At 36.3% G+C, this 27,371-nt stretch overlaps 1 protein-coding gene across 4 annotated transcripts in view; it reads right to left on the bottom strand.

Moving 5' to 3' along the window:
- Positions 1-27,371, bottom strand: part of LOC111514534 (uncharacterized) — a 61,251-nt gene that overhangs the window by 16,440 nt on the left and 17,440 nt on the right. The window contains exons 1-3 of one of the 4 annotated variants that reach the window (XM_074182392.1): positions 27,175-27,315; positions 3,467-3,637; positions 1,642-3,411 (exon numbers count right to left, since the gene is read on the bottom strand). In XM_074182392.1, coding sequence (XP_074038493.1) covers positions 1,642-3,411; positions 3,467-3,632 — 1,936 coding nt within the window. In that variant the 5' untranslated portion in view covers positions 3,633-3,637; positions 27,175-27,315. Of the gene's footprint in view, positions 1-1,641; positions 3,412-3,466; positions 3,638-7,693; positions 8,222-24,661; positions 24,829-27,174; positions 27,316-27,371 lie in introns of those variants that run through there. The other 3 variants (XM_074182395.1, XM_074182393.1, XM_074182394.1) reach the window with 3 other exon arrangements.

Raw genomic sequence — 27,371 nt, 5'->3', positions numbered from 1 at the left:
ACATACAATTCGCGTATATTATACATAAAATTTTTGCAGTGAACCTTTTCAAGGTATAAGCCTTATAAGTTGAATCAGCGATGTTTAATGGATCATTGTTTTAATGTAAGGAAATCTGTTTGGACTATAACTGAGAACAAACACAAGGATGTTTTTCAGGCCTTTCATCACAATTTTTTCTGTGCGTCAGCATAAGCCGTATTTTTCGTGGGTTCTTTGTAAACAAACGTGTTGAAATATATAAAAATATATAAAAAATAAATAAAATGGAACTCATTTCATTCGAATAAGCAAAAATAAGTGAAATAATAAGTGTCATAGTTGAAAAAAAAAATTAAAAATATTATCGGTTATAAGTTTTTACTGAAAAATATTCTAAATGCAGAAAATATTAGTTGTCAGTGAAAAAATGTGGCAGAAGTGATGGTAGTTTTCGATTAATTGACGAAAGATAAGTACTCATATTTGCTCCTTGAAATTTTATGACGAAAATAGATAAACCAATCGAGGGGGCGGCTTATAATTATTAGTACAATAACAATGTTTTCGAAATTATAACCTTATTTTTAGCTCAAAATTTCAATCACCCATTTAAACAATTTGCATTAATTATTGTCATTGTTTATTGAGACTATTGCCTTTAAACCGATGAAATGATAAAATAATTGAAGGCTAGGTCATCAAATCAGTTTACAAAACCGCGACGTGTTTCGCTATACGATAGCATCTTCAGGCGTCACAATATCAACAAAACAAACTCTGTGTCATGCTTTCATGGTATTCTGAATCCTAATGATTATTACTACCTGACAAATTTCTACCTGATGAATTCACTACCTGAAATAATTACTTTTCTAAGAACAACTGAAACCTGAAACCTCATTTCACCTACTTTCAAGATCTTTCCTAATTTCATCCAATTTCATCATTACAAACTAAATTCTTTGAATGGAAACACTTAAAATATATTTGATCATTGAACAATAATCCCGAGCTCTGAAATCTTTTGACTTCTAAGCATTCCCAATGGCTGCATTCTGAACCTTCCTCTTTCAAATTCAATACGTCACAATCCTCAATGAACGTGTGCCCCTCCGTCAAAAGATGGTTTGCAAATGTTGAATTGGTCTTTCCATTCAAAAAACTACTTCCATGATCTTTTATTCTTTTGGCGAAAATTCTTCCGGTTTGGCCAATATAAGATTTAGGACAAGAACCACAAGCCAACTCATATAATCCTGATCTATCTTTATTGTTTTTAATGAATTTATTCAAATTATCATTTGTTATCTAGGCTACGGTCTTGTTTGTTTAAAAAAAACAAGCGATATTAATAGTAGGATCACCAACGTAAGTTAGTCATATAATGTTTACTATCATTCTTTGAAACAAAGTCCCAGAGATGCTAGACTATGTGAATTTAGTATATTATTGACCCTTCCATCAAAAACTATCTATATGGGACAATAGGATGATGAAAAAGAGACCTATTTAGTTTCAAAATATTAGCTTTGTCCAAACAGTCTGGCGGTTTTGGAATCGGGAGACTTTTCCAAGCAGTAACTCTGACAGATATATCTCAAACCATTTCCCCAAGATTATAATTGAAAACTCTATCGCCAACATTGATAAAAAACTCACCTTGACTTTCGGTTTCTGCGTTCGTCTCCCTCAAAGCCGGCTGCTCGGACGAGTCCTCGCATTCGTTTTCTGTATTCCCTAAAGTAGGACTTGCAGGGCCCTCAACCTCCTTCATAACAACGTCATCATCACCCCTGGTTTCGGCATCGCTCGTATTTTCACTCACGAGGTTATCGACAGTTCTAGTATCCTGATCGCAAGAATTACTATTTCCTTCTTCGGAATCAATACGGTCGTCTTTGTCACTGGAAAGTAAATTGTCCTCTTGATCGGCCTCGCTGTCGTCCACTTCATTATCGGGTTTGTCATCATCCTGATCGTCGTTATCAGATTTCTCGCTGGACTGATTGTCATTGGCACTTTCGGCTATGGCTGTCGCGTTGTCTTCATCCACGTCGCGAATAATTGAGACATCCAATAGATCGTCGCATTCCAGACTGTTCGTGGAATCGTACGACTTGTCCAACTGTTCTTCATCTTTTTTCTCGTTTGTATCTTTATTTGAGGTCGAGCTCGATTCAGTTTTGGTCCTAGAGGCTTTCGTTGGTTCGTTCTCGGGTTCCTCTTCTTCCTTACAGCTGGACTGTTCCTCATCAGGTTTTTGTTTCTCTTCCTCCAATGGAATATCAATATCCATGGACTTCTCTCCGTCATCGAGCTCTATGGTCTCGAGGGCTTCAGAATTCTCTTTTGGTTCACAACTCTCCGGTTCGCTTACCGTGACATCTTTTTCCTCGGCATTATTTTCACCAGAACCACTCGAAACGCAGCCAGAGTTGATTTCTTCGAGTTCAGCGCAATTTTCCATGTTATCATCTGCACTACTACTACAGGACATTCTGTTAGGACTGGTCGTTTGATGGGTCGATATCTCTTCTAAGGCCGGTTCTTCAACCATCATTTCATCGTCATCGCTATCCATTTTTTCGCTGACCTCCTTTACTATATCCTTGATGAGATCGTCTTCCTCATCACATTTCTTTTCTTCCTCCGACTTTTCGTCTAGGTTTTCTTTTTCGGTAGTTTCATTTTCTACGCAACTGGTTTGGAGTGAATCTCCATTTGCATTTTTCTCTTCTGACGCCTCTTTACCAGCACTACCCAAGACGTCTTCAGATCCTGGACCACTTTTCGACAATGAATCAGTTTTAGTAGTCTCGGAAGGTGTTTGATTATCTGCGCTCACTTCTACATGATTTTTTTCACTTTCAACTGTTTCAGTTACCGACATGTCTTCCACCTTTTCCGAATTGCCAATGACTTTTTCTTCATCTTCTTCGATGGGATCACCTTCTACTTCAACATTATCGACTTCCATTTTCTCACATTCTGTGGGGGCTTGGCCTCCCGTACTTGTTTCCTTCTCCTCAAAGGATCCATTCAATTCGTCAACAACGTCAAAATCCGCTAGGTCCGTACTATCGTCGAGTTCGTTCCGAACTTTGTGGATGGCTACATTGTTAACCGATTCCTCTTCTGACAACCTTCTAGTCACAGTCTTATCGTTTTTATCAATTATGGTTTCTTCTTCTACAACTTTACTAGCGGTACTTGTGGAAACCGTTGAATTTGCGGTTTCATCTTCAGTCTGCTTATCAGTCTCCTCGCCTGATTTAGCTTGAACTTTTTCACATCCATCATCGATATCATCGTTTAGGATGCTATCCTCCATCTTTGGGTCCAAATCTGGCGTTGCAGTTGTTTCAAACTTATTCAATATATCATCTTCTGTTTCTGCGTTGGGACTGGCAGTTCTGGAGGTTTCTTTAGCTGAAAAACAAATACTCTCGAGTTATATTCTCGCGGCGTTCAATTCTAAACTCACCGTCTAAATCGTCATCACAGCCTAACATTGGAAGATGAAAACTCTCCTCATCTGAATCCTTTTCCTCGTCTCGCGTCGATTTGAATGTATCGAAGAGTTTTAACGTATTCGAAAGACTGGAGAGTCCGGGAGGTTTGCTCTCGCACGGTTCGATGGTAGACGCCATAATTCCTGTAAATGAAATGACAGCTGTCAAATATAACTTGACGTTTTGTTCTAGCATTAGAATTAGACGCAAACAACGAATGATATGATGATTTTTCACGCATAAATATAACGTTTTTTAAGTAGATGAAAACAAGGCGGACCATACCGAGTGTACCAGAACTCATTAGGCCTTATTTTTCAATATAAACCTAACACATATGTCAAAGACTTTTACTATTATCAGCCACCAAAGCAATTCCTTCTCATTTTCCTCAGAAAATCAGCCTAACTCTTTCAATCTGCTTCCCCATTTTTTCTCAAAAGGTTCGCTTATGTAATCCAACATTTTTTTTGTAAGGCAAAATTATTAAATACGACAAGTTACTTTTTTCTATGTGAAAAATACGCTATCACAATTTCTTCAGACATGAGACTCAATTTTTTATTATTGAAGAAGAAGAAGAAACCTATCGGTTTCTTCTTCTCTTTTTTATGGCATTTGCTTCTCTTACGGCGCAGTAGGCTAAACCTACCGATTTGAAGCTGTTTTGAGATTGTATACGGTTTGAATAAGTGTTGGAAGGAGACCACATGATTGAACAATCAATATGAATCAATTTGGGTCATCTATCATCTAAACCCCAAGCGCAAAGGGAGGAGTTAGTATCCTGGTATTTTTAAAAGGACTCCGGTTTCAAGGGTGTATTCTCTTACCCTATTTATTTTCAAAGTGGTAACTGAAATGACAGCAGTTTGTCCGTTTATGGACTATATTCGTGAAACAGTTAGATTTTAGGTAGGAACTCTCAAAATCCGTAGAACTAACAATCTTTCCACAAAACAGCTGAACATTCTCCAATTTTTGCAGGCGAGAGTTACATTTTTAAAACGCGCAAGCGTAGTTAGTATCAATTATGTCGACAGTGTTAGCTAATGTAACTTTCAATAAATTGCATAGAATTACAACAAACACTAATTGTATTGCATTGGATTTGCAAGTTTGTTATTTATGCTGTTTTTTTAGTTCACTTTTACCAACGTTTCATGATTCACTAGATGTAGAGATATGGATTACCCGGACTGCATGAAATCAAGATTGGGAAATGCCATCGGACAGGAATACGTTGACTCTACACTAAATGTCACGCAAGAATCACCAGAATAAACTGAGGAGTATGCCAGACTACGGTCATCAATTCCACGTGTCGACCATGATTTAGCACATAACCAGAAATGGAAAAGGCCAAAAAACAAAACAATAATGAGAAAATATCCCGGGATCACCATTTGAAAAAACTTTCATGAAGGGTTCATTGGAAAAAAAAAACAAAGTAGAACAGAAATCGAACCTGTCAATTTAGAGAACTGAATAAAAGATGAGTGGACCCGGAAATCGTTGTTTTGCTACATAAATTATTTCTATCAGAACAACATACCCATGCCATGGATAATTGTCCGTGTGAAGAAAACCGGTGTGCTCAAATCCAACCCACAAACGGACTTATTAACAGTCATTGCAAATGCCAATCTGAATGAAAGTTGCACATGTTAAAAATGAATTGGCACATCTGTTGGTATACTAGGGATTAGTGGTATTGATATATTTTCACTTCGAAATAAGAAATGCTAACTTCGAATAATAAGAACGTTTTCATTAATTTTTAATGACTAATCGCGTGCCGTTGCACAGCAGTGGTGGATTCAAATTATGGAGCCATCCAACCTTCAGTTGTGAATTATGCCATGCCTGGCAAATCCAATGAGTTCAAAAAACTCGGTTGGATAATTCACAGCTTCTGTGGTATCGCTAACTGTATCTACACTCGATGGATAAACAATAATAATGGCCGAAAACTGTGTAGCAAGTGAGATTAATGGCCGAAAACTGTGTAGGAAGTGAGATAAGGCTTATTGTGTAAGAGAAACAGAAGACCGGCTTCGTTCTCATCCCTACTCCGTACTGTTTACCGAGTTAGAAGTGACATAGGTAGACGCCTGCCGGGAATAACAATGATTAAGCTACTAAAATGGCTATTTAAAATTAGGGGTTGGTGATATAAGAGTAAAAAATGGGGGATATAAGTATTTTTCAATGCTACATCACCCTTATCATTCACGGGTATGAAAAAATGACTACCGAACATACATATAAAATTTTCGAGGAGTATGGCAACTAACACTGTGACAGAAGAATTTTATATATCTATTAGAATATTATCACAAAGAACGAAATGGTTGGAAAGGGCGTTATGATGGGATGAAAAATGAAATAGATTTGTGAGGCTGCATTATTTTGCACAAGCAGCAAATAAACAATTGAAATAATACACAAAACACAAATAGTAATACACAGTATGTCCAAGATAAGGACTGCCATCATAGAAAAAACTCAATCCGTAAGAGATATGAAGTGGGCAAAATTAGGAAAAATTAGCCAATTCCAGAGTTTGTTCAAGTGACGTTTCAAAATTGAAATTTGAATTTTTGCCAAGTCTAACTCCAGACGAAACGTCAGACTAAAAATATGTGAACGCCACCTTGCACAGATTGAAAAGTGGAAATGAGGATGTTACTTTTGTTTTTAATATCACCTTGAATAACGTCAGAAAAAATAAATAAAATGAAATTGACATTTTCAGTTCGTTTGGCCTCCTCATCTTGGAGAGACGGGATAATAAAACTATAAAAAACTTAACAAAACGGGATTCAATCACTGACATGCAATTGTCGACATTCCAAAGGTATGAGTGGAGATATTTTTTATAAAAAATATGAAAAGGGAGTATAATAAATTCTGGAAAGTTGCAAGAAAAAATACTTCGTGGCAAACGTGTTATTTCCTTCAATTTGGAATTTCTCAAGCATCTTGAAATTTTTACTGTTTTATTCAAATTATTACCCGCATTTAGCAACCCCCTGTTCTCAAATTCGTTATATCATCTGTGAAAATCACACATTCTTGAATAACGAACATAAATTATTTATAAATTCACTATTAGCCTCCGACATCATGAAATTCATCGTGAATGTCCCTGAAGTCCTTTTCAAACCTAACCTATAAACCTAAACCTATAAAAAAGTGTTATAAAAACCCGATGAAGAAATCTCCAAGGACATTACTGACTTTCAGGTTAACTAAGAAAAAGTCAACGTGTTTCTTTCTATTTTTTTAAATCACCATTAACTTTGATGAAAGTACAATTCTCAATAATTACTAAAATTTAATACCGACGCCTCTGAATATAAGAGCTCGAATGGGATGTTATCAATTCTATTTAATGCTGTACTCTCATTCCTGGATTTTTGTTAATTTTATTGGATTCCATTATTATGCCAAAAATGGCATAATAAAAAATCAATAAAGAGCCTGCCCAAGAAAAAAATAATAATTTGTACCATTTCTATTGTTCAAAACATGGATGGTGAATATATTTCTGACTGATAAAAATAATATTTGGATCCTATGACAAGAAATCCTACCACAAAAACTGAATAATGATGCATCCAAAATCCCCATATATTTCTGCTCGCCCCTTCATTGAAAAAGGTAATTTTTTCACGATTTTAATGAGCTTTGCTTTTTAATTTAAAAATCAACTACCTTGAATCTACGCCACTGTTTAGGGATGGAAATAAAACAATATTATTCGTGTCACTAAGTTTGAAATACGCCACAAAATTATAAATCTGATGCGCACATAAAATGATCACTTTGATTATATTATGTTTATATTTTATTTCGCGAAATTCTTCAATCAGCTTTCCGACAATTCGATAAACATGTCTGAACACGTTAAAAACATAAACACGTTCAGACATGAGTGAAGAAATGGAGGGGTATGCGATCTGCCCCCACTCCTTTTCCTTCCATTATCGTACTACAACAACATCGTTATCAGCGAAGCCATCTTTTGATAGTAAAGCAAATCCGCGTAGCTGTGAAACTTGTCATAGGCAGAACTTGAAACAAAACAACGTGCCACCATTTGAACGATCTGAGTACGTACACGTGGCGTTCAAAACACGTTTTCACACGTTGCCATTTTCAAACACAAATACAGAACTAAATATCGAACGCACCTTGTAACACTAGGACGTCCTTAGTAATCCAATAGAAGAAAGTAACACATCACAAGATATCAACACTATATTTGAACATCCAACGAAACTGATGAGATTGTTACAATCATAAATATGTCCGTGGCGGGACGTAACACTACGCACTCAAAGACAGAACCGAACAGAACTGGAAATCGCCTGACACCGAGACTCCCATACGGTAGGACGTATGGCGCATGCGCAGAACCTCGAATCCAACGGCAACAGCTAGGCTTCCCGTTATCTTCGAATTATCGGCGATTTATCTCGAAGATTTTCTGGCTGAAACACCTCTGGCTCTACTTTTCCACATTTTCCTGCACTTGGTGTTTCGAAATCGATCTTGCGTTACCAAATGCTGGCCTGAAGGGCATTGAACTTTTTCGATACTCTGCCGAATAACCTCCTGATAATGGCACAACTCTAGAAACCAAGGCAAGGAGGGAATCGATGAAAAAGAAAAGGCCATCAAAAGATAACGATCCTTTGGCATTTACGCAGTAAGAAGCAATTTGGCTGGCCGTTACTTGATACATAAACGATGTTCGAGGTCAACGTTGAATTACTAATGCGAGAACTGTACACTCTCTGGCCTGACACGACTAGCGCTGACGCAAGCTGGCGTGGTTAGCTCCGCGTAAAAGCATTTCGACATGTTTCTCGGCTGCATTATCCCCCCTCCCAGGAAAAAGGTTCCGAAATAATTAGGAAGAGGACAACTTTTGGAATAGTAGCTAACGAACTAACAAAAAGGTTCGATGCACAAACGTTCAGAATACCCTACATTTAGTAACGGTGCCTACTCAAGATGAAACCAGTCGTATCGACGAAATGTTGATAAACACTTGAAAATGAAAAACGTCAGCAAACAATACCGTCAGCTGGAACCTTGTGAACTCATGTTTCAGTTCAAACAAGTAGTCAACGAAAGGAAATATGACCTAGCTTGGAAAAAATAGTGACCAACAGTATTGTTTATCAGACTTTTTTGAGAGAGACCAAGAAAAATAGCGGCACCTACTGTTAATAGTTTCAAGAATCGACTGAACAAAAAAACGTATTCAACATCTAACTGCGTGGAAGCAGTGAAATAGCTATTCATATAATCAATTTTGCAATTGTCATATTATTTTATGATAAAAGTATATTTCATGGTATACAATCGTTACGCCCTGTATAACACGTGTGAATTTAAGGTTGACATGATCAATCAATAATTCATGATTTCAATCGGGTGATTTTCAGTACAAAATTCCTGGATGAAAAATAAAAAAAAATCATTTTGATGCCCTCAAAAATGTTGTATACTTAAAACATTTTAAAAACAAGGAAACTAGCTTCATTTGGTTTCTATTTCCCATCAACGTAGGAGTTCAAGTTGGCAAATATTCTATTTCAAATTCATATTGGAAAAATGACTTTTGCAAATAACTCATATGTACCACAGGTATCGAATTTAGAACCACTGTTCCTGGCCCTGAAATATCTGGCTTTCATAATTGAACGTCCATTTTTTGTACCAATGTATGAAATGACTTTATTTTTCGTCAATGAGACAGAAGTTATTGAAATTTGCCCCCCATTGTTTGGTTTGGCAAGTTAGAAAGTATTTGGAAGAACTAGAGATCAGAACAAAGTACCGATTCTGGACCCTTGACACAAAGTGAATTTTAAATTATTATTAATTTTCAGATAAATAGGTCTTTATTTGACTACGTTATGTAAAGTAGTATTTGTGTTGAGGTATCAGATTACACAGGAACATAAAGCTAAGTCAAGATAATGCGTAAAATAAAACTATAAAATTATATAACAAACACAAGACTTTAGATAAGTCTATAAAGTACCAATCTAGATAATATTTCTGAAAACCATAGTACAGATTATAAAATAAAAATACACGGCTTGATAACAAACTTTATAGCAACTAGATAATATATGCCTAATGACATGAACATAGTGAATTATCATTGTGTAAGTTGCACTCATGACAATATTAATTGTAAGTAAATAATTAATCACAGTTATCAGTTTTAACAAGTATTTTTCAATAAATAACCAAATGCACGCCAGTGCAGTTAGAAAACAACCCGAAAGCCCATGAAATATTTTGTTTGCAACCCGTTTGGGTTATAAAAATAGGGTGGACCCGGTGAAGTATTATAAATCCGCCTATACCAGCTATGTCAAATGATTACGAAACCACAAATTTTTTTAAGCCTCAGGTAAGCGTTCGACCTTTATAAAGGGCATCAGTAACTTTCAACTATAAGGAAACATAGTACAGTCTAGAGCAGGGGTCTCCAAACTACGGCCCGCGGGCCAAATCCGGCCCGCCAGTGTCATCAATCCGGCCCGCGACAGCCAATGATTTACTGTCATCAATCTGGCCAATGATTACCTAATTGTTGTTTCTATTGCTGTGATAAGTTGAAGAAGAAAACACAGAATGATAATTACTCGGTTTTATTTACTTGCAAGGTGAAACTTAACGACAGAAATGATGACAAAGAAAACTTAACTTGAGTATCTAAGTTTAAGCATATTAATAACTAACAAATAATTGAAATGAATCACAGTAAAAAAAAACACTAATGAGATTTATATAATTGTGATTTTCCACCGACAATACTCTGTAGTTGTGGATCAATTTTACTAGTACCAATTATCAAAAGAGATTTGAGATGCTCATCGGTTAATTGAGATCTGTAAACATTCTTTGTGTACTTCATCTTGGAAAACGTTTTCTCACACAAGTAAGTAGTACCAAAAACAGAAAACAACCCACGAGCAAATTTATGCAAATTATCAAATTGTTCCAGTGGAAGACTCTTATAAAATTCCAACAAAGATGAATTTTGATATTTGTTCTTAAGCATATCAGTGCACCGTAATTCAATAATTTTCATTTGGACTTCCGGAGCCAGGGTTTCAATGCCAGACTCAAAGGGATTTTGAAGAAGCTAAATTTCATTCGCAATGACATCAAAATCTGAAAAACGAGTATCAAAATTTATCTTCAAAGCACTCAAAGTTTCGATTGCAAAATTGATGGGAAATTCACTCTCTGTAGTGTGGCTGAATATTTCACTTGTTTTAATTTGTGTGAAACATTTTAAAAGTAATGATTGAAATAGTATTATTTTCTGCCTGAAGGATTTGATATTGGTGTACAAATCAGGGAGAAGCTGATTTTCCCCTTGCAATCTAAATTTAGTTCATTGATATGATTTGTCAAATAGACATAGAAGGCTAATTTCCACATCCATTCACTATTTTCTAAATCGGCAAAAGGGCGCTGCTTCTCATTTTAAAAAATTTCGATCTCTGCTCGAAGTTCAAAAAAGCGCTTAAGGACTTTTTTGCAACTAAGCCAGCGTACGACAGTATGATATGGTAAATCATTTTCTTCAATCTGTTGAATAATCTCGCGGATTTGTCGGTGATTCAGCCCAGTGGATCTGATGAAGTTAACAACTGATATGACTGGTTTTAGAACTTCAGACATATCCAAACATTTTCCGCACAAGGACTGTTGATGAATGATACAATGTTAGACTAATGGTTTTGAACCACCATCATTTTCTACAGCCTTTGACACAAGTGCAACCACTCCTTTATTTTTACCATACATATTTTTGCCTCCATCAGTTGTTATAGATTTCAAATTTCTCCATCGAAGGTTCTTTTTATTAATGGCATTTTCAACTCCCTTAAAAATATCTGCCCCAGTTGTCGTGCCGTGAATACTATCAATATCAAGAAGTTCTTCATAAACTTCATAGCTTTTATCTACTCCGCGAATAAAAATCAACACCTGAGCAGCATCTGACACATTCATTGACTCATCCAATGCTAGAGAAAACCACTTATGATGTCCATTTTTGTCAGACAGTTGAGATGATATATTTTCTGCGATGTCTTGCATCCTCCGAGCCACGGTGTTTGCTGACAAACTGACACTTTTGAATAAATTTACCTTTTCGGGGCATATTTCTTCGGCTACTGCAATTAAGCATTCTTATATCATTTCTCCATCGGTGAATGGTTTCCCACGTTTTCCGATTTCAAGAGCCACACGAAAGCTGGCGCGAGTTGCAGAATCTTGTTCAGTATTCGCTTTGGTAAACAAAGATTGCTGCGATTCGAGTCCGCGTTTCAAAGCTTCAAATTTTTCCTTCCGCAAACTTCCTGTATACTTGAAGTAACTTGAAGATGTTTCACTAGCTAGAACCAGAACTTTCTCGAACCAACGCGGTAGTTCCAAATATTTAATTACGCCTAATGCCACCTAGCGGGTAGCTGAAAAAGATACTACATAGTACCACTACTCGCCACTAGATGTCGTTAAGTGTCACAATAAACAATAATAATTGAAATGCAAAAAAAGCGTAATTAAGATGCTCGACATATTTGAATCATTTTATTGATTTAGAGTTACTGATCCAAATGTAAAACCCACCTACCACTTAGTCCTCTTTAATTATGCTCAATTTCAAACTGAGCCGCAAAAATTTCAAGTGAAGCCATCTAATGGGAAATTGGAAGAAAAATGTTCAGTTCTCAACTGCATGTCAACTGCATGTCAACCTTAATTGCCCAGGCAAATTTCCTCCTGCATCAAAACAGTCTTACTGGGTTGTGGATGGTTTCCGGGTTTTGCCGTGGGTTTCTTTGGTTACAATCTCCAAACTCTTGAACTGCAACTGCGGCAGTCATCTTCCTTATGTATAATCTGTATTTATGTAGTTTCATCTGAATCCTTCAGTCGTTTAGGCGCGAAAGAGCCACAAACATACATTTATCCAATCCCACAAACTTCCACATCTTCTCGATGAAAAAAAATCACACCACTAAACTGACGTCTGAGCAGTATCTCAGCATTGTGACCGATCATCGAAACATAAAAAAGTATTTTTTGTGCTAGATGTAGAGCAGTTTATGTTAAGAACGACCTCGCTTTGTTGGTAAAGAGAAAGTTCTGAATAAGTTGTTACTGTATTTCTCAATAGCTGCAGATTTGTAAGTGAGAAATCTCTATGATGTTCGTAACTCACCAGCGAAAAAACTTTTAAATTATCATTATCATTTATCAACGAATATCTACTTACTGTTAACTTTTCGTGGCGGATTCGAACCTCATTAGAATTTACTAATGTACTAAGAGCCTAGTGACAATATTTTGGAATCATCAGGAAATCGATCTAGTCGAAGAGCTCCAGGAAAGACAGAGAGAGAAGCGATATACAATTTCCCAACCCATCGGTGACCTAGATTCAGCCAAGCCCGATTTCACACCAGATACAATTGGAAAAGGACCAAGCTCCGACACATCTGAACATTTTTATCTTCCATTAGATGACAAACAGTGGTTTGGCGAATAATATTGGACAACGTTATGAAGTACGAGTACCATCTTCTCAACAGAACAAATACCTACATTAGAACCTCGCATTGGCAATTAATTGATATTCAGCAAAGTTTTGGATAATAATTGGTTTATTTAGCGTCAGCATCCCGCCTGGGCTATATGGAACAAAATGAGAGAGAAATGAGTTTTTGGAGATCTTGAATTTGGTACGTCTAGTGAAAGTAGACTAGACTAATTATTATAATTTCGAATGTACTTTTCGAAAAATCTTCATCTCCTTTGCTTTGTTCTTTCTGCTTCTGATGCACATTAGATATTCAGTTTAATTCTAAGAAATCTCCAGTCCATTTTGGCTTCGTTTACCAGTACCATTGGAGCTTCTTGTAGGCTTGTTTTATCCCTTCCTTTGAGCGCTATTCCATCTGCGTACATCATTATTTGCGCTTGCCCTGTAGTTTATTCAACACTTTTTTTTTGTACTTTGGGAGCTGTCTGACTTGCCCAGTTGATCCAAGTCTCCAAAAAATCTGCAGCCTCTTGGGTTTATTGCGTTTATTCATGTCCTAATCTGGTTTCGTACCAATGATTTTGGTACCCCTAGAGCTGGTTCAGGACCTATATATGAATTTGATGATCCGCGTCTAGCGCTTTATCATTACCTGTGATTCCTGGATGCCCTGGCACCCAGTTGATTTATTCCTGTTTGCAAGTTCATTCAGTTCTTCAAGACATTCCCAGACTAGTTTTGATGTCACCTTCGGGTTTGTCAGAGTCCCTAGTGGGCTTTTGCTGTCTGTTGAAATATTGATTCGCTTATTTCTTTGAGGTCTCAATTTAGTAATGCACACTGCATGATAGCATACACTTCCTCGTGAAAGACGGATGTGTATAGTCCTAGTGGATAACTGTAGAGATAGAGAGATAGAAAGTTAGTTTGTTTCAAAAGGTTTTCCGTTTCCATATCATGTGTATTTGTAGCTTCATATCCCAATAGATATTTATTTATTCTACTGTGTTGTGGTATAGTCGAAGTAAACGATGTATTTCATCAGTTCGGACTTCCATTGTCTAATTTAATATAAATTGATTTGATAATCCTGAAAAAATCAAAAATATTACTCAAAAATAATTTTATTGAAACAAAAAACTGAAATTACAAGGAAATAACATACAAGCTACAACCAGAAAATAAAAAATTGAAATATTTATAAAAGCTGAGAATTAAAAAAGTAAAACATATTATTAACAAAAAAGATGAAAAATAAAAGTTAAAAGATTCCAAACCAAGTTACGTCACGACGTTTCGATTGTTAGTATCCACAATCGTCTTCGGGTGATAACTGGACTTATTCCTCCGAGATCTGACTACTTAAAGGACATTCGGGTGCTTTCACCTTTCACCAATCCCCTCTTTCCTCTTTCCGCTTCATTGGTTTTAGCGGGAGATGACCGTTTGGCGGGAGTTGATCGTTTTTCGCTTGATAAGAGGTTTCCATATGTTACGTATCTCTACGCTAGCTTGACTAAATGCGTTGTTGGATAACATATACGCGCCTTCCTTGGATTTTCTCCTAAACCAGTGTTCCTCTTTGTGGATGATTTCAGCTTGAGCCCACTTGATATTATGTTGATGAGTCCAAACTGTGTCCTCGCTGTATGTGTTTCTTGTGCTCAGCAAAGCGAATTTATGTGACAGGCAATATCTGGTTTGTTGAAGGAGATACACAAAAATGTTCCATACAAAAGTTTTAGGAGTTCATGAGAGCTATATTCTGATATAATTTTTAAATATACAGGGTGTTTGGTGTAGGTGCTACAGACCAAAATTCCATTTTTTTAAATAGAACGCCTTGTATATCATTACATATTCAGATGCTACGTTAAATTCTGATATCATTTCATGTTTGGTTTTTGAAATTCGGTTACGGCGTTGTTGAGTTATTGCTTAAAATGTAAAGTCTTGAGAACGACTATTATTTTTAAAAATATCTCATACAATTATTCTCTCTGCATCAGATCACATGAAAATTAGTCAAAATTTTGGGTGTTCGAAGTAATGGTTTCAATTTTGAGTTGTGGAATTCAGTCAGAAATCATTTTGAATATGAAACAATTGCGAAATTGAAAGAGGTGTATTCGAAAACAAATCTTTAATTAATAACAATGTAAATAATATAACTTGATAAATCATTTCATAAGAATGGTAGGTACCTAGAAATAAGTCATAAAAATTGTTCAAAGTGATGCCCATTAGATATTATACAGGCTTCGAAACGTCGAATCACTTCTCTCGTACAAGTCGCTCTTATAATATCAGGCGTAATATCACTGCACGCTAGTCGAATTTTCATTTTCAGATCATCCACATTCAAAGGGGGAGTAGTGAAAACAATATCTTTTAAATAACCCCATAGGAAAAAATCAAGCGGTGATAAATCTGGGGAACGAGCCGGCCACCGAATTGGACCCTTATTACCAATCCATCTATTTGGGTACGTTCTATCCAGATATTCAGTAACAACCTGTGAATTGTGAGGAGGAGCACCATCTTGTTGCCATCAAATTCCTTGTCGTTCTGCTATGGGAATATCTTCCATCAACTGGATCAAATCATTTTCTAGAAAATGTAAATATCGCAATCCATTGAGATTTTCATTGAAAAAGTAAGGTCCTATGATGCGGCCATTGAACAATCCACACCATACATTAATACCCCAAGTAGTTTGAAAATTACTTTCGCGGACCCAGTGAGGATTTTCTGTTATGTCGATTCACAACTCCATTATTGTGGAATCGCGATTCATCGCTCCACAAAATTTGACTGAATATGTTAGGACTTTCATGTAATATTACCTGAATACAAGCAATGAATGCAAGTCGTCGTTCAAAGTCCGTGGGTTTCAAACCTTGTACCAACTGAATTTTGAATGGGTGGTATTTATTTTCTTTCAGAATTCTCTGTACATTAGATTTACTCACACCGACTTCTTCTGCAAGAGTACGGATAGAAACATGTGGATGAATAATAATATAAGCCAACACATTGATCTCTAAATCTTCAGTTCTAACAGATCTCGTATGATGACGATGCTTTATAGTAGAAGGAAATGACCCAGTTCGCAATTTTTCTACAACTCTCGAAAAAGTCATTCGTGACGGAATGGGTCCGTCTGGAAAACGTTCTTGGTATAGACGTTGTGCTTGAGGGCAGTTTTTCTGACATTCCCCAAAAATTAATAACATATCAATGCAATCACTTGGACTAAACGCGAAAGGCATACTGGAGTTTTCGCACAAAGAACACAGTAACTGTTTTGCAAAGAATCACTGAATCGAACTGACAAGTAGATACAATTCAACAACATTTGTTACTATGGCATCAACAAGCATAAGCTACTTGATGAAATTGTGCAATATAAAGCAATTCACCCTCAAGTTAGTCACATTCTCAAGAATTTCAATATTATATTCAACTGATATCGATATCGTATCGTAGAGGTGAGAATAATGGTTTGTATTCAGTAGTAGTCTAGTTCAATTTAATAAAAGATATAGACTGGATTCGTGTACGAGTAAATAAGTTTTTTTTAAACTTTATATTTAAGGAAAAGTGCAATAACTCAACAACGCCGTAACCGAATTTCAAAAACCAAACATGAAATGATATCAGAATTTAACGTAGCATCTGAATATGTAATGATATACAGGGCGTTCTATTTTAAAAAATGGAATTTTGGTCTGTTGCACCTACACCAAACACCCTGTATATTTAAAAATTATATCAAAATATAGCTCTCATGAACTCCTAAAACTTTTGTATGAAACATTTTTGTGTATCTCCTTCAACAAACCAGATATTGCCTGTCACATAAAATGTGGGACACCCGGTATATATATATATATATATATATATATATATATATATATATATATATTTATTTATTACAATGTAGGTTTTCACGGATGGTAGAATATGATGTGTTGTTTTTCCGGGTGTTCATCCGTTGTATACTATTCGATAGTCGACGTTTCGCCATCATCTCAGATGGCATTATCAAGACGAGTTACTGCTTCGCTTCGAGAGGTGTAACTGATGTCAGGTTCTTCTTGTGGTGTTTTTATATGGTTTCGCTTGCGTAAGTTGTATGGATTTGTTACCTGTTTTTCCACCTGAGGGTTGTTGATGGCTTTTGGCAGTTCTCCTACCTGTTTTTCTACCTCATGGTTGTTAATGGCTTCTGGCGGTTCTCCTACCTGCGATGGTTCATTATCAATTTATGGTTGTCTTTGGGGGTTGTTTCTAATTATTGTTTTTCAAATCCTTGGGATGTTTAGTGAGTCATCCCTTTTGTTGATGAGGCCTTGCTTTTCGATTTCGATAGCTTCCCTGATTTGTCGAACTCTTGGATTTTGCACCTGTGCGATCTGTTTTGTGGACTCAAAATTAATCTTGTGACCTGTTTGTAGATGGTGTTGAAAGAGGGCAGAGAAGGTTTGTTTTTTTCTTATCGAGTTTTTGTGCTCCTGAGTTCTGGCAGATATACGTCTGTTGGTCTGACTGATATATTGTTGACCACAGTCCTCGCATGTGATGCTATAGACTCCTTGGTTTTCTAGGGAAATTCTCTCTTTCGGTCTGGGCAGCCAACTGGAAATCGTTTTGGGCGGTTTGTAGGTTGTCCGGATGTTTTTATGTCTTAGTATCCTCCCGATTTTGTCGGTCACACCTTTGACATAAGGTAGTGTCACAGATTGTCTGTCGTGTGGAGAGTTTTCTGTCGAAACGTCGTGACGTAACTTGGTTTGGACTCTTTCAATTTTATATTTCGTCTTTTTTCTTGAAAATATTTTTTAGTTTTTCAATTTTCAGCTTTTGTTAATACATATTTCAATTTTTTATTTTCTGGCTGTTGCTTGTATGTTATTTCCTTGTAATTTCAGTTTTTTGTTTTAATAAAATTGTTATTTTCGGTTAATCTTTTATTTTTCTCAAGAGTTTCGAATCAATTAATATTATATTAGACAATAGAAGTCCGAACTGATGAAATACACCACGAAACATTATCAACCACCTTCAAACGAAGTAAACGATATTGTGCACTCTTAAAGTTGGCGGCACTCTCAAAGGCCAAAAAAAACAATACAAAAAAATGATTTCAAAAACTACACCTCACGATTTGATATCCGCAAACTTTATTAGAAAAATATATCACAACATGTTTCGCTAGCATAGTAGCTTTTTCAAGTGATTGAAAATATAAAAATGAACCGGCAGCAAACTAGTCCATGTGGACTGTAGACTTAGCGGTTTGTATTGGATAATGTTTCCGTCCTTGGACAAGTACTAATAGTAATAACGAGTTTGATAACAACGCAGACTATTTCCAGTGTAGTGATTCCAATAGCGATGGTGAACAATGCGAAAAAGAGATACCAGTGAATAAGATTGGGATGCATTTGAATACTTAAACACAGAGAGTATGTTTCAACGTATATAAGAATCTACATCTCAAGTTTGGTTTCGAGGGAAACGAACTATTACAAGCAACGTCAGATTTGACCAAAATTCCTTTTTCCACAGTACGTAAAACAGTCAAAAACAAACCTTATGAACGCAAGACGAGATGTGATACAGGATTACCAAAACCTTTAGAAGTTCATCTAATAAAATCATGGAAAAAACAATATACGAGTGTTACAAAAACAATGAGATTCCTACAACTGAAATCATAAGTGAGCCATAACGTGAGCTACTGCGACAAAACTCTTCAGAGTTGCATAAAGAAACTAGGATTTACATTTAAAATAATAAACCAACGTCAGGCAGTTATGGAAAGCATAAGAATAGTGGAATTGCGTAACAAATACTTAGAACAAATAACTAAATATAGACACAAACAACGGTAAATTTTCCATTTGGACGAAACTTGGTATGACACTCACGACCCAGTTACGAAAGGGTGGACTGGTGGTTCGAGAATGTGTACGCCTAACATGCCTAAAAACAAAGGATCGCGACTAATCATTGTGCATTGCGGAGGAAGTAAAGAATGGGTTCCGAATTCTTTGAAATTATGTGGAAAAAAACTTGAAGACTGCAATGTTGACTATCATAAAAACATGGAGACTAATATTTTCGAGATCGATAGTAAATGGTGTACTCTATACGAGGTCTAAAAATAAGGTGAATGGTCTTTTTCTCAAAAAATATTTATTCATTCGTCAATTCATATTTTGTCCCCTTCAAAGTAGGCGCCCTCAAATATAATACACTTGTGCCAGCATTTTTTCCAATCCGCGAAGCAGACGTGCACTTTTTGGTATGTCGTTCAGCTCTCTCAGCGATCCGATTTTCATCTCCTCAATCGTCGCAAATCGCCGTTCTTTCATGAGTCTCTTCAATATTGGGAACAGAAAAAAGTCACAGAGGGTCAAATCTGGTGAATTCAGTGACTGATGTATAATTCCGGTGTTATTTGGGCCAAAAATTACGAAGAAGCAATGACAAGTAAGCGGGTGCATTATCGTGATGCAAAAGCTATGAATTAATTTTCCACAATACCGGACGTTTTCTTCGTATAGTTTATCGCAAGCGGCGCATACCTTCAAGGTAATAATCCTTATTGACCGTACGACGATGTGGCAAGAACTCCTGATGCACCATGTCACGATTTTCGAAGAAAACAATGAGCAAAATCTTGACATTTGATCGAACTTGGCGTTTTTTTTTGTCTTGGCTCTTCCATTGGGACGATTGGACTTTGGTTTTGATTTCATAACCCATTGGTCAGCTCCCATGGGGGTTTTTGGTGGTTTAAAACGTATTGGAAAGGTCAAAAAGCTCGTAAATAAATTCATCTGGGTCTAACCGAATATTGAAAAACCTTTGATTTCAAAATCTCTCAATTTTAGAAAGAAGCAAACTGATGAAGCAGGAATTCGAAAAATGTAGGTTTCACTAAAAATCATGTTGGCCAAACTGGACAAGTAATAATAACTCGTTTCCAGGATCTCACTCCGCACATTCGATTTGGTAAAACAGAATAGTTTTCCAATTCTAATGGAAACTCTCAAAAAAAACTGAAAATTACTTTTTTAATTTCGAGGATCCACTTGGTGACAGTGGATTACAAAAATAATACAATTTCTCCGGAGATACTTCCGACAGGATTTCACCTAATCATTTTTCCGATTGGTGAGAACTTATCAGAACGAACCCTCCTCTCGGAAAACCAGAAATAAACCCAATTCCTCGAAACGGATACGACTGGTCTCCTAATTACTCTGAGCGATTGTTCTATTTGGTGAACCGTCACTTTGGATGGTTCAGCAAACCAGATAGATGTGTGAGGCGGGGTAGAGAGTTGCCGCTTTGCAGTGGACGAGTCGATTCGTGCGAAAGGGGAGCCCGCATAGCTGAACGAACTGCCAAGAGAGAAGTGCTGCAACGAGAGAAAGTAATTTTGATCGCTGAATTATTCGCAAATTCCGCTGAGAACGTCAAAACTGAGACTTGCTTCTCGTGAGACTTTTGAATAACTCTTTGAATGGTGGTAGGTGATTGAAGATGTTTATCTGGAAAGGAAAAGTATTAAAGAGGCCCATGACAAGAAGATTTATTACGTCATCACAAGTTGGCGATAGCCAGAACGGTTTTGGGGATACGCTTCGCCTTTTCATTCATATTTATGGAAATGGATGCAAAATTTCATTTTCCTCTGCGTCCTCTTCCTTTTTCTGGTTGGTTTCTAATTCTTATCTATGCAGGGGTTCAAGTTGGCAAAAATTCTATTTCAAGTTCATAATGGAAAAATAACTATTGCAAATGATTCATATGTACCGCAGGGGTCGAATTTAGGACCACTCTTCCTGGCTCTGAAATATCTGAACGTCCATTTTTCGTAACATTGTATGAAATGACTTAATTTTTCGCCAGTGAAACATAAGTTATTGAAATTCACCCCTATCGTTTGGTTTGGCAAGTTAGAAAGTACCTATTTGGAAGGACTAGAGATCAGAACAAAGCACCGATTCCGGACCCTGGACACAGATAAAAAGATAGATAGGTCTTCATTTGACTACGTTATGTAAAGTAGTATCTGTGTTGAGGTATCAGATTACACACGAACATAAAGCTAAGTTAAGATAATGCGTAAAATAAAACTATGAAATCATAACAAACACAAGACATTAGATAAGTATATAAAATACCAATCTAGATAATATTTCTGAAAACCACAGTACACGGCTTGATAACAAACTTTATAGCAGCTAGACAATATATGCCTAACGATATGAACATAATGAATTATCATTGTGTAAGTTGCACTCATGACAATGTAAATAAATAATTAAACACAGTTATCAGTTTTAACAAGTAGGTATTTTTGAATAAATACCTAATTGCACGCCAGTGCAGTTAGAAAACAACCCGAAAGCTCATGAAATATTTTGTTTGCGACCCGTTTGGGTTATAAAAATAGGGTGGACCCGGTGAAGTATTAAAAATCCGCCCAAAATTTTGTTTAAGCACCAGGTAAGCGTTTGACCTTCATAAAGGGCATCAGTAACTTTTTACTATAAGGAAACAGAGTATAGTCTTGATAATTATAATGCTCGACATATTTGAATCATTTTATTGATTTATAGTTTTTGATCCAAATCTTAAACCCTCCTACCACTTAATACTGTTTAATTATGCTCAATTTCAAACTGAGGCGCAAAAATTCCAAGTGAAGCCATCTAATGGGAAATTGGAAGAAAAATGTCCAGTTCTCAACTCAGTATTGCTTGCCAACCTCAATTGACCCGGCAAATTTCCTCCTGGTTTCGACTATTCCACAAAGCCATTCCTAGTCATCTTCAAAATGTCCACCTTGTACATCATCACCACTAGCCCCGTGTCCGTCCATTCACCCAGGAGAGGTATTCGTAATCCCCATAAATCGCTTTCAAGGTCAAAGAATGATCTCCATTTTCGACAATCATGTTCCTTTCCGACAGAGCTCTCCAACCCGCTGGCTATATCCACTCGGGTTTAAACCCATCCGCAGCAGAAAATTTCATATCCCATAAACGGCTTCATCAGTATTTGGACTTCGTCCTCACTAAATTTGTGCCAAGTCAAACAGAATGAAGGCGCGGAGACGGCGGGGATAGGAACATAGAACCGCGTCGCAACGTTGCCAGCTTTCCGATTCCCTATCTCCGGCCCCGAACCCATGCAGGCCTCTCGATAGCCGAGTGAATCCGACAGCGCATGTGTCGAACCAACAAGCATATTTGTTCGACCTTCGCTCTGTCGTATGGATTTTTCCGTTCTGAGCATTGGATTTGGTGTTTACTTCTGCCTTGCAAAGCAACCTGAATATCATTTGGCGGGGGAAAAGAAAACAGATCCCTCTGTTTTCGAAGAGATAGGCTGCTTATGGGGACAATTAAACCTGGCTAGATCGGATATTTAGTTCAATAAGCTGAACGCTTGATTGGAGTCAGTTTTCAGAACCTTCACGTCGAATCCTTGAAATGTTCTCAACCTGAGGTGTGTACAGGATCCAGCCAGAATAGGCTTGAATGAAAACTTGCACAAAAAATAAATCAGTATGTGAAACCGAGCGCAGTTCGGTTTTTGACCTCTGACAGTAACAGGACAACCTCAAGGTTAATTAGGGGTTTCAATTTACGTTTTAAACATTTCACTGGCATCAGTGAGTGCCTATATAGGCACAACTTCTTTGTAGACTCCCTCATCCTTAATGTCAAAATGGAAGAAACTGCTGATAACAAATCCTTTCCATTATTTTTTACAATTAATCGTTCCATTTCATTCCTAAACCTGTAATTTCTAGTTTCACTGCATTGGAATGCTCGTCGTGCTTACGACACGCTATTTCTGTCTCGCTTTCATGGCTTGACTCCCCTCTAGCTAGAATAGAATGGACCCGACCGATTGCTGTACTTTTCCAGCGATAGTGGAATAAAAACGAAACGAGGTTTGCAGCTGTTCTTCTTTTCTGTCTTCTCTGTTCATTTTAGCATTTTTATTTGATTGATTCGTTGTTGTACGTTGCATCGTTCCAAATTTGAAAACAAATGTTTGAAAACAGAACTAGATGGCTCCGATTATTTTCGAAAATAATAGTAATAATAGTGAATTAGAGATCAATATAGTAGATATATTGGCTTTTATGAAACACCAATGATCCCATGCTACAAGTGTGGGTCCAAAAGTTATCCGCCTTTTGGTGACTATGAACAAACCTACATTTTAAATATTCAAGGCGGAGTAGCCGAACTTTTTTAGGATTTATAACAATTTTGGTAAATTGAAAAACGCAACCGCAACCTTCTAAAGTAAAAAATGAAGCCAAAGAAATACCTTTTTGTACTTTGCTTTTGATATTTTTTTGCAATTTGCTGATAAAATTTATTAGTCTTATATTTTTATTGATATTATAATATTTTCAACAAAATAAATAGACTCGATATGTTAATTTATTTCTTGATTACAATAATTGTAATCTTTTATGGATACTACAGATCACACTGAATGACGAGTGAAATTAAATTTTTAAAATAGAAAAATATGAAAAAAAGTTGTTTCGGAAAAAATTGTCTGAAAATGAATGTTGTTTTGATCTTCTCCACTAAAAGTTACAAAGGCAGAGAAAAAATGAAGACATCAATCAAACTCTGGGTCATAGACCAAATTTTATACACAGTGAAAAAGAGTGTGATGGCTATTCTAGCTTCCCCTGTATATTGACACTTCCATCTTCCATATATGGAAAAAACAAATAAAATAAAAATTAATTTAATGTTAACATTATTGAAAATGCTGTAATCCAGTTGAATCGAAGCACAAGTAATTTAAAAAAAAGCAAAATGAATAAATAGCAAAAAATTGTAAAAATGCTAATTTGTGAAAAAAACACAAATTATCGTGACCTGAAATGAAGACGGCTCAATAAAAAAGTGAAATAAAAATACAATGAACTAAAACATCACCACAAATTTTGAAAAATGACAAAAATAATTAAACAATTAAAATTGGTTTGAAATCTTTTTACAATTTCCAATTGTTAAATTTTTTTGTAATTCTTTATCATTAATCTTGATATTTTATAGTGTTCATATTTTTATTGTTTATATTTAATACTGTTTAATCCATAGGTAGTCAATTAATTTTCCATTCAGATCACAATAATTTGTTTTCATTCCTTTTTTTTGAAATTACTTTTAAAATAGCCAAATATAATGTCCCAATTACGTTTAGTTGTTTAGTATATTCAATAATTTCAATATTTAATTGTTAGCTTGAAAGCAAAGTTCTTTGACATACAGGGTGGAGCATCGAAATTATACCACAAGGCACACCTGTCGAGACAGAACTTTTTGCAAAAATCAATAAACAAGTCAAATTCGTTTGTGAAGGGTACAAATTTTGGCTCACTGCAAAACTCTTAACCCTCTAGCTTCGTTTTCGAAAATTGGTACACTGTACAGAAGATATGAAACTTTAAAGAGGCAACATTCCTCGAAAAATTCGAAAATTTAATTGATTTCACTCAAAAACTTACCGAATTGATGAAGTGAATGCAGAGGACACGCAACATAAATCAATGATTCGTCCTTGTAGGTCTTTCAATAGGTCAGGTGTAGTGCGATACAGTTAGTTTTCATGTGTCTATGCAAAAATATAGAGGACACAAGTCGGGTGACCGAAGAAGCCACTCAATGCACCCCTTGGTTATATCCAGCGATCCCGAAATCTAGCACGACCATTTCATCTATATACAGGATCGTTCTCTATAATATTGATATCATTTTGAAACGAATCCAGGTACCAATCAGCTGCTATATTTCCAGAATCATTTCCAATAGCTAGTTCCTAAACTTAGCAGGAATTTGTCCGACTAACTGGGGGCCAATTTTCTTGTACTGAAAGTACCATTGTAATTCGTTCCAATACGGTCTATAGCTACATAGAAAATTGACATATTCATTCCGCATAAATGAGGAATGGTACTGTCACTCGAGGAGATGAAGTTTTTGCAATGATGTTTAGTTCAAAGCTTGTCCCTCTTACAAACAAACAACTGTGTTCATTGGAAATCTATTTTTATCTCTTCGCACTGATAACGCACCCAAGGTTATTAGTTGTCCCTAGAATGTGACAATAGCGATAGTTTTTAATGCCTAGGGGCCAAGAATAGGTGATGATAGCACAGTCTATCGAGCATATATTTTTTGACAGAACCCTAGCTGAATATTACTGGAGTTTTTTCCATAACACCAAATCGTTATTTTTAACACCTCGACACGTGTTTCGATCACCAAGTGATCATCTTCAAAGAGGAAGATTAAAACAGTTTTAGTCTTTCTAATCCTTTCCTTTTATTCGTTATTTTTAACACGTGTCGAGGTGTTAAAAAAAACGATTTGGTGTGGGAAAAAAACTCCAGTAATATTCATTACTACACCAAAGGTTCCAAACAGTGCATCATAAGAACCATAGCTACTTTTTTCGATAAATAAAGTGTGCATATAGTAGTTTCAATATTTTCTTGTTACGACCCGGTGAAAGAAAAATTTCAAATGAAAATTAACAATTGTAATAAAACAAGTATTTATTGTGATGAATACAATTTTCAGATATATAATAATAATAATTGCTTTTATTGATAGGAAGCAAAATACAAAGGTTAGGAACCCCAAATAGTTACCAAATTGTAGTAAAAATGGCGCACGTGACCCTTGAAAACCCGTCTGTTAATGGTTCTTAGACAAATCCGTAGCTTCCCAGGAGTATCACAGATATGAGTAAGCAGAGGTCTAATTTGGTACTCTATTCGATCAGGTACTACAAACCCAAAGTACCATAGAACGTCATTTTGTTCAAACAGCAACGATGATTACAATATAATGATAATAGTAATGACGATATCGCCTTTATTATTTCATAGCCAAAACAAAAAACACAACATAACTTACAATTGAAATAAAGGGCGAATGTTTGCTTCTGCTTGTTGCTTCAAGTATACTAATGACAAACCCCTCGTAGATAGCCTGATGTCGACAAATTCCTAAAACTCTACCTGCATAAGCGCCCCTTTCCGGAAGATTGAAGTGTAAGGGTCACTATAGCTTTATTTAAGTTTCTGAATAATATACCTGACATTACTTGAGTGGAATTCTCCCAACCCAGTAGGAATTAGGAAAAATATTTTTGGCAAGTCAGATGACCTGTGAGGCTGAAATACTTGAATAAAATTCGATGTTCTCATTATATTCGAATGTAAATAAAAATCGAAAAGCCAGGAAAAATCTTGCTTACCTGATTTTCTCAACTACTTTCAAGAAATTATATAACTTATCTACCCGGATGGGATAATAGAGGGTCAACAACCTGATTCATTATAACCGTAAATGCTGTTTACATCATCATGAAACAACCAATATAATTGGCCTAATTGTTAATAAAAATATCTGACAATCGCAGCAAATCTTTGTAGGACCATTGGAAAATTACTGGCGAACCTTGTATACTCCAAAATTTTGATTTAAAAAAGAAAACAAGTCCTTGATTGCAGGGTTTCCAAAATAAAGGTTAGTTCAACGCTAAAGGAAAATGGTACATTGTGTTCAATACCTATTATAATTATCATTACATTTCAAAACGCGCAAGATCGAGTACACAAACCTCATTTCCATCAACACACCACAACCTAAGTGGCGGAGGAACCTCTGTATACATAACGAATTAACCTAAACCTAGCGACGCCAATGACGTAACACCCCCACCATTCTGAACAAGCACGCATATCTCGCCTGTATAATAACATTTGAAAAAGAGATCAAGTACGACCCGACAATATGAACAAGAGAGAAACAAAACATCCGGTTAGTGCTGAAACCTAGATATAACCTAACAATTTCCTCTCAATCAATCAGGTTTATCCCGCGCCTTTCGCATTCTCATAAAATCGTTTCTAGCCTGTGAAGTGAACCGGAAGAATCAGACAACGGGAACATTGAGGTTAAGTATCGGAAATGTTGATAACGTAATGATTAATTAATTGTAAGTACTTACCACTACAAAAACGGTTCAACAGTTGGATTCTCTCATCGAAAAACACCCCATAAACCACTCAAAACGTTAAGGTAACAGTTTTCCACAAACACGGACCGCAACAACTGCTGTTTTGTTCAACGTGAATTGGAAACAGGCAGCAAGAGCGTGAGGAGGTCCGACCTAGGCCGACGCTGTTGCCGGCTCTACGATGAGCT

The sequence above is a fragment of the Leptinotarsa decemlineata genome, unplaced genomic scaffold, assembly GCF_025532065.1.
Source record: "Leptinotarsa decemlineata unplaced genomic scaffold, Ldec_3_MD MMD2_tig00026328_RagTag_RagTag, whole genome shotgun sequence".
Classification (NCBI taxonomy): domain Eukaryota; kingdom Metazoa; phylum Arthropoda; class Insecta; order Coleoptera; family Chrysomelidae; genus Leptinotarsa; species Leptinotarsa decemlineata.
The sequence above is the reverse complement of the archived record's forward strand: the minus strand, read 5'-3'. Positions and strand labels throughout refer to the sequence as shown.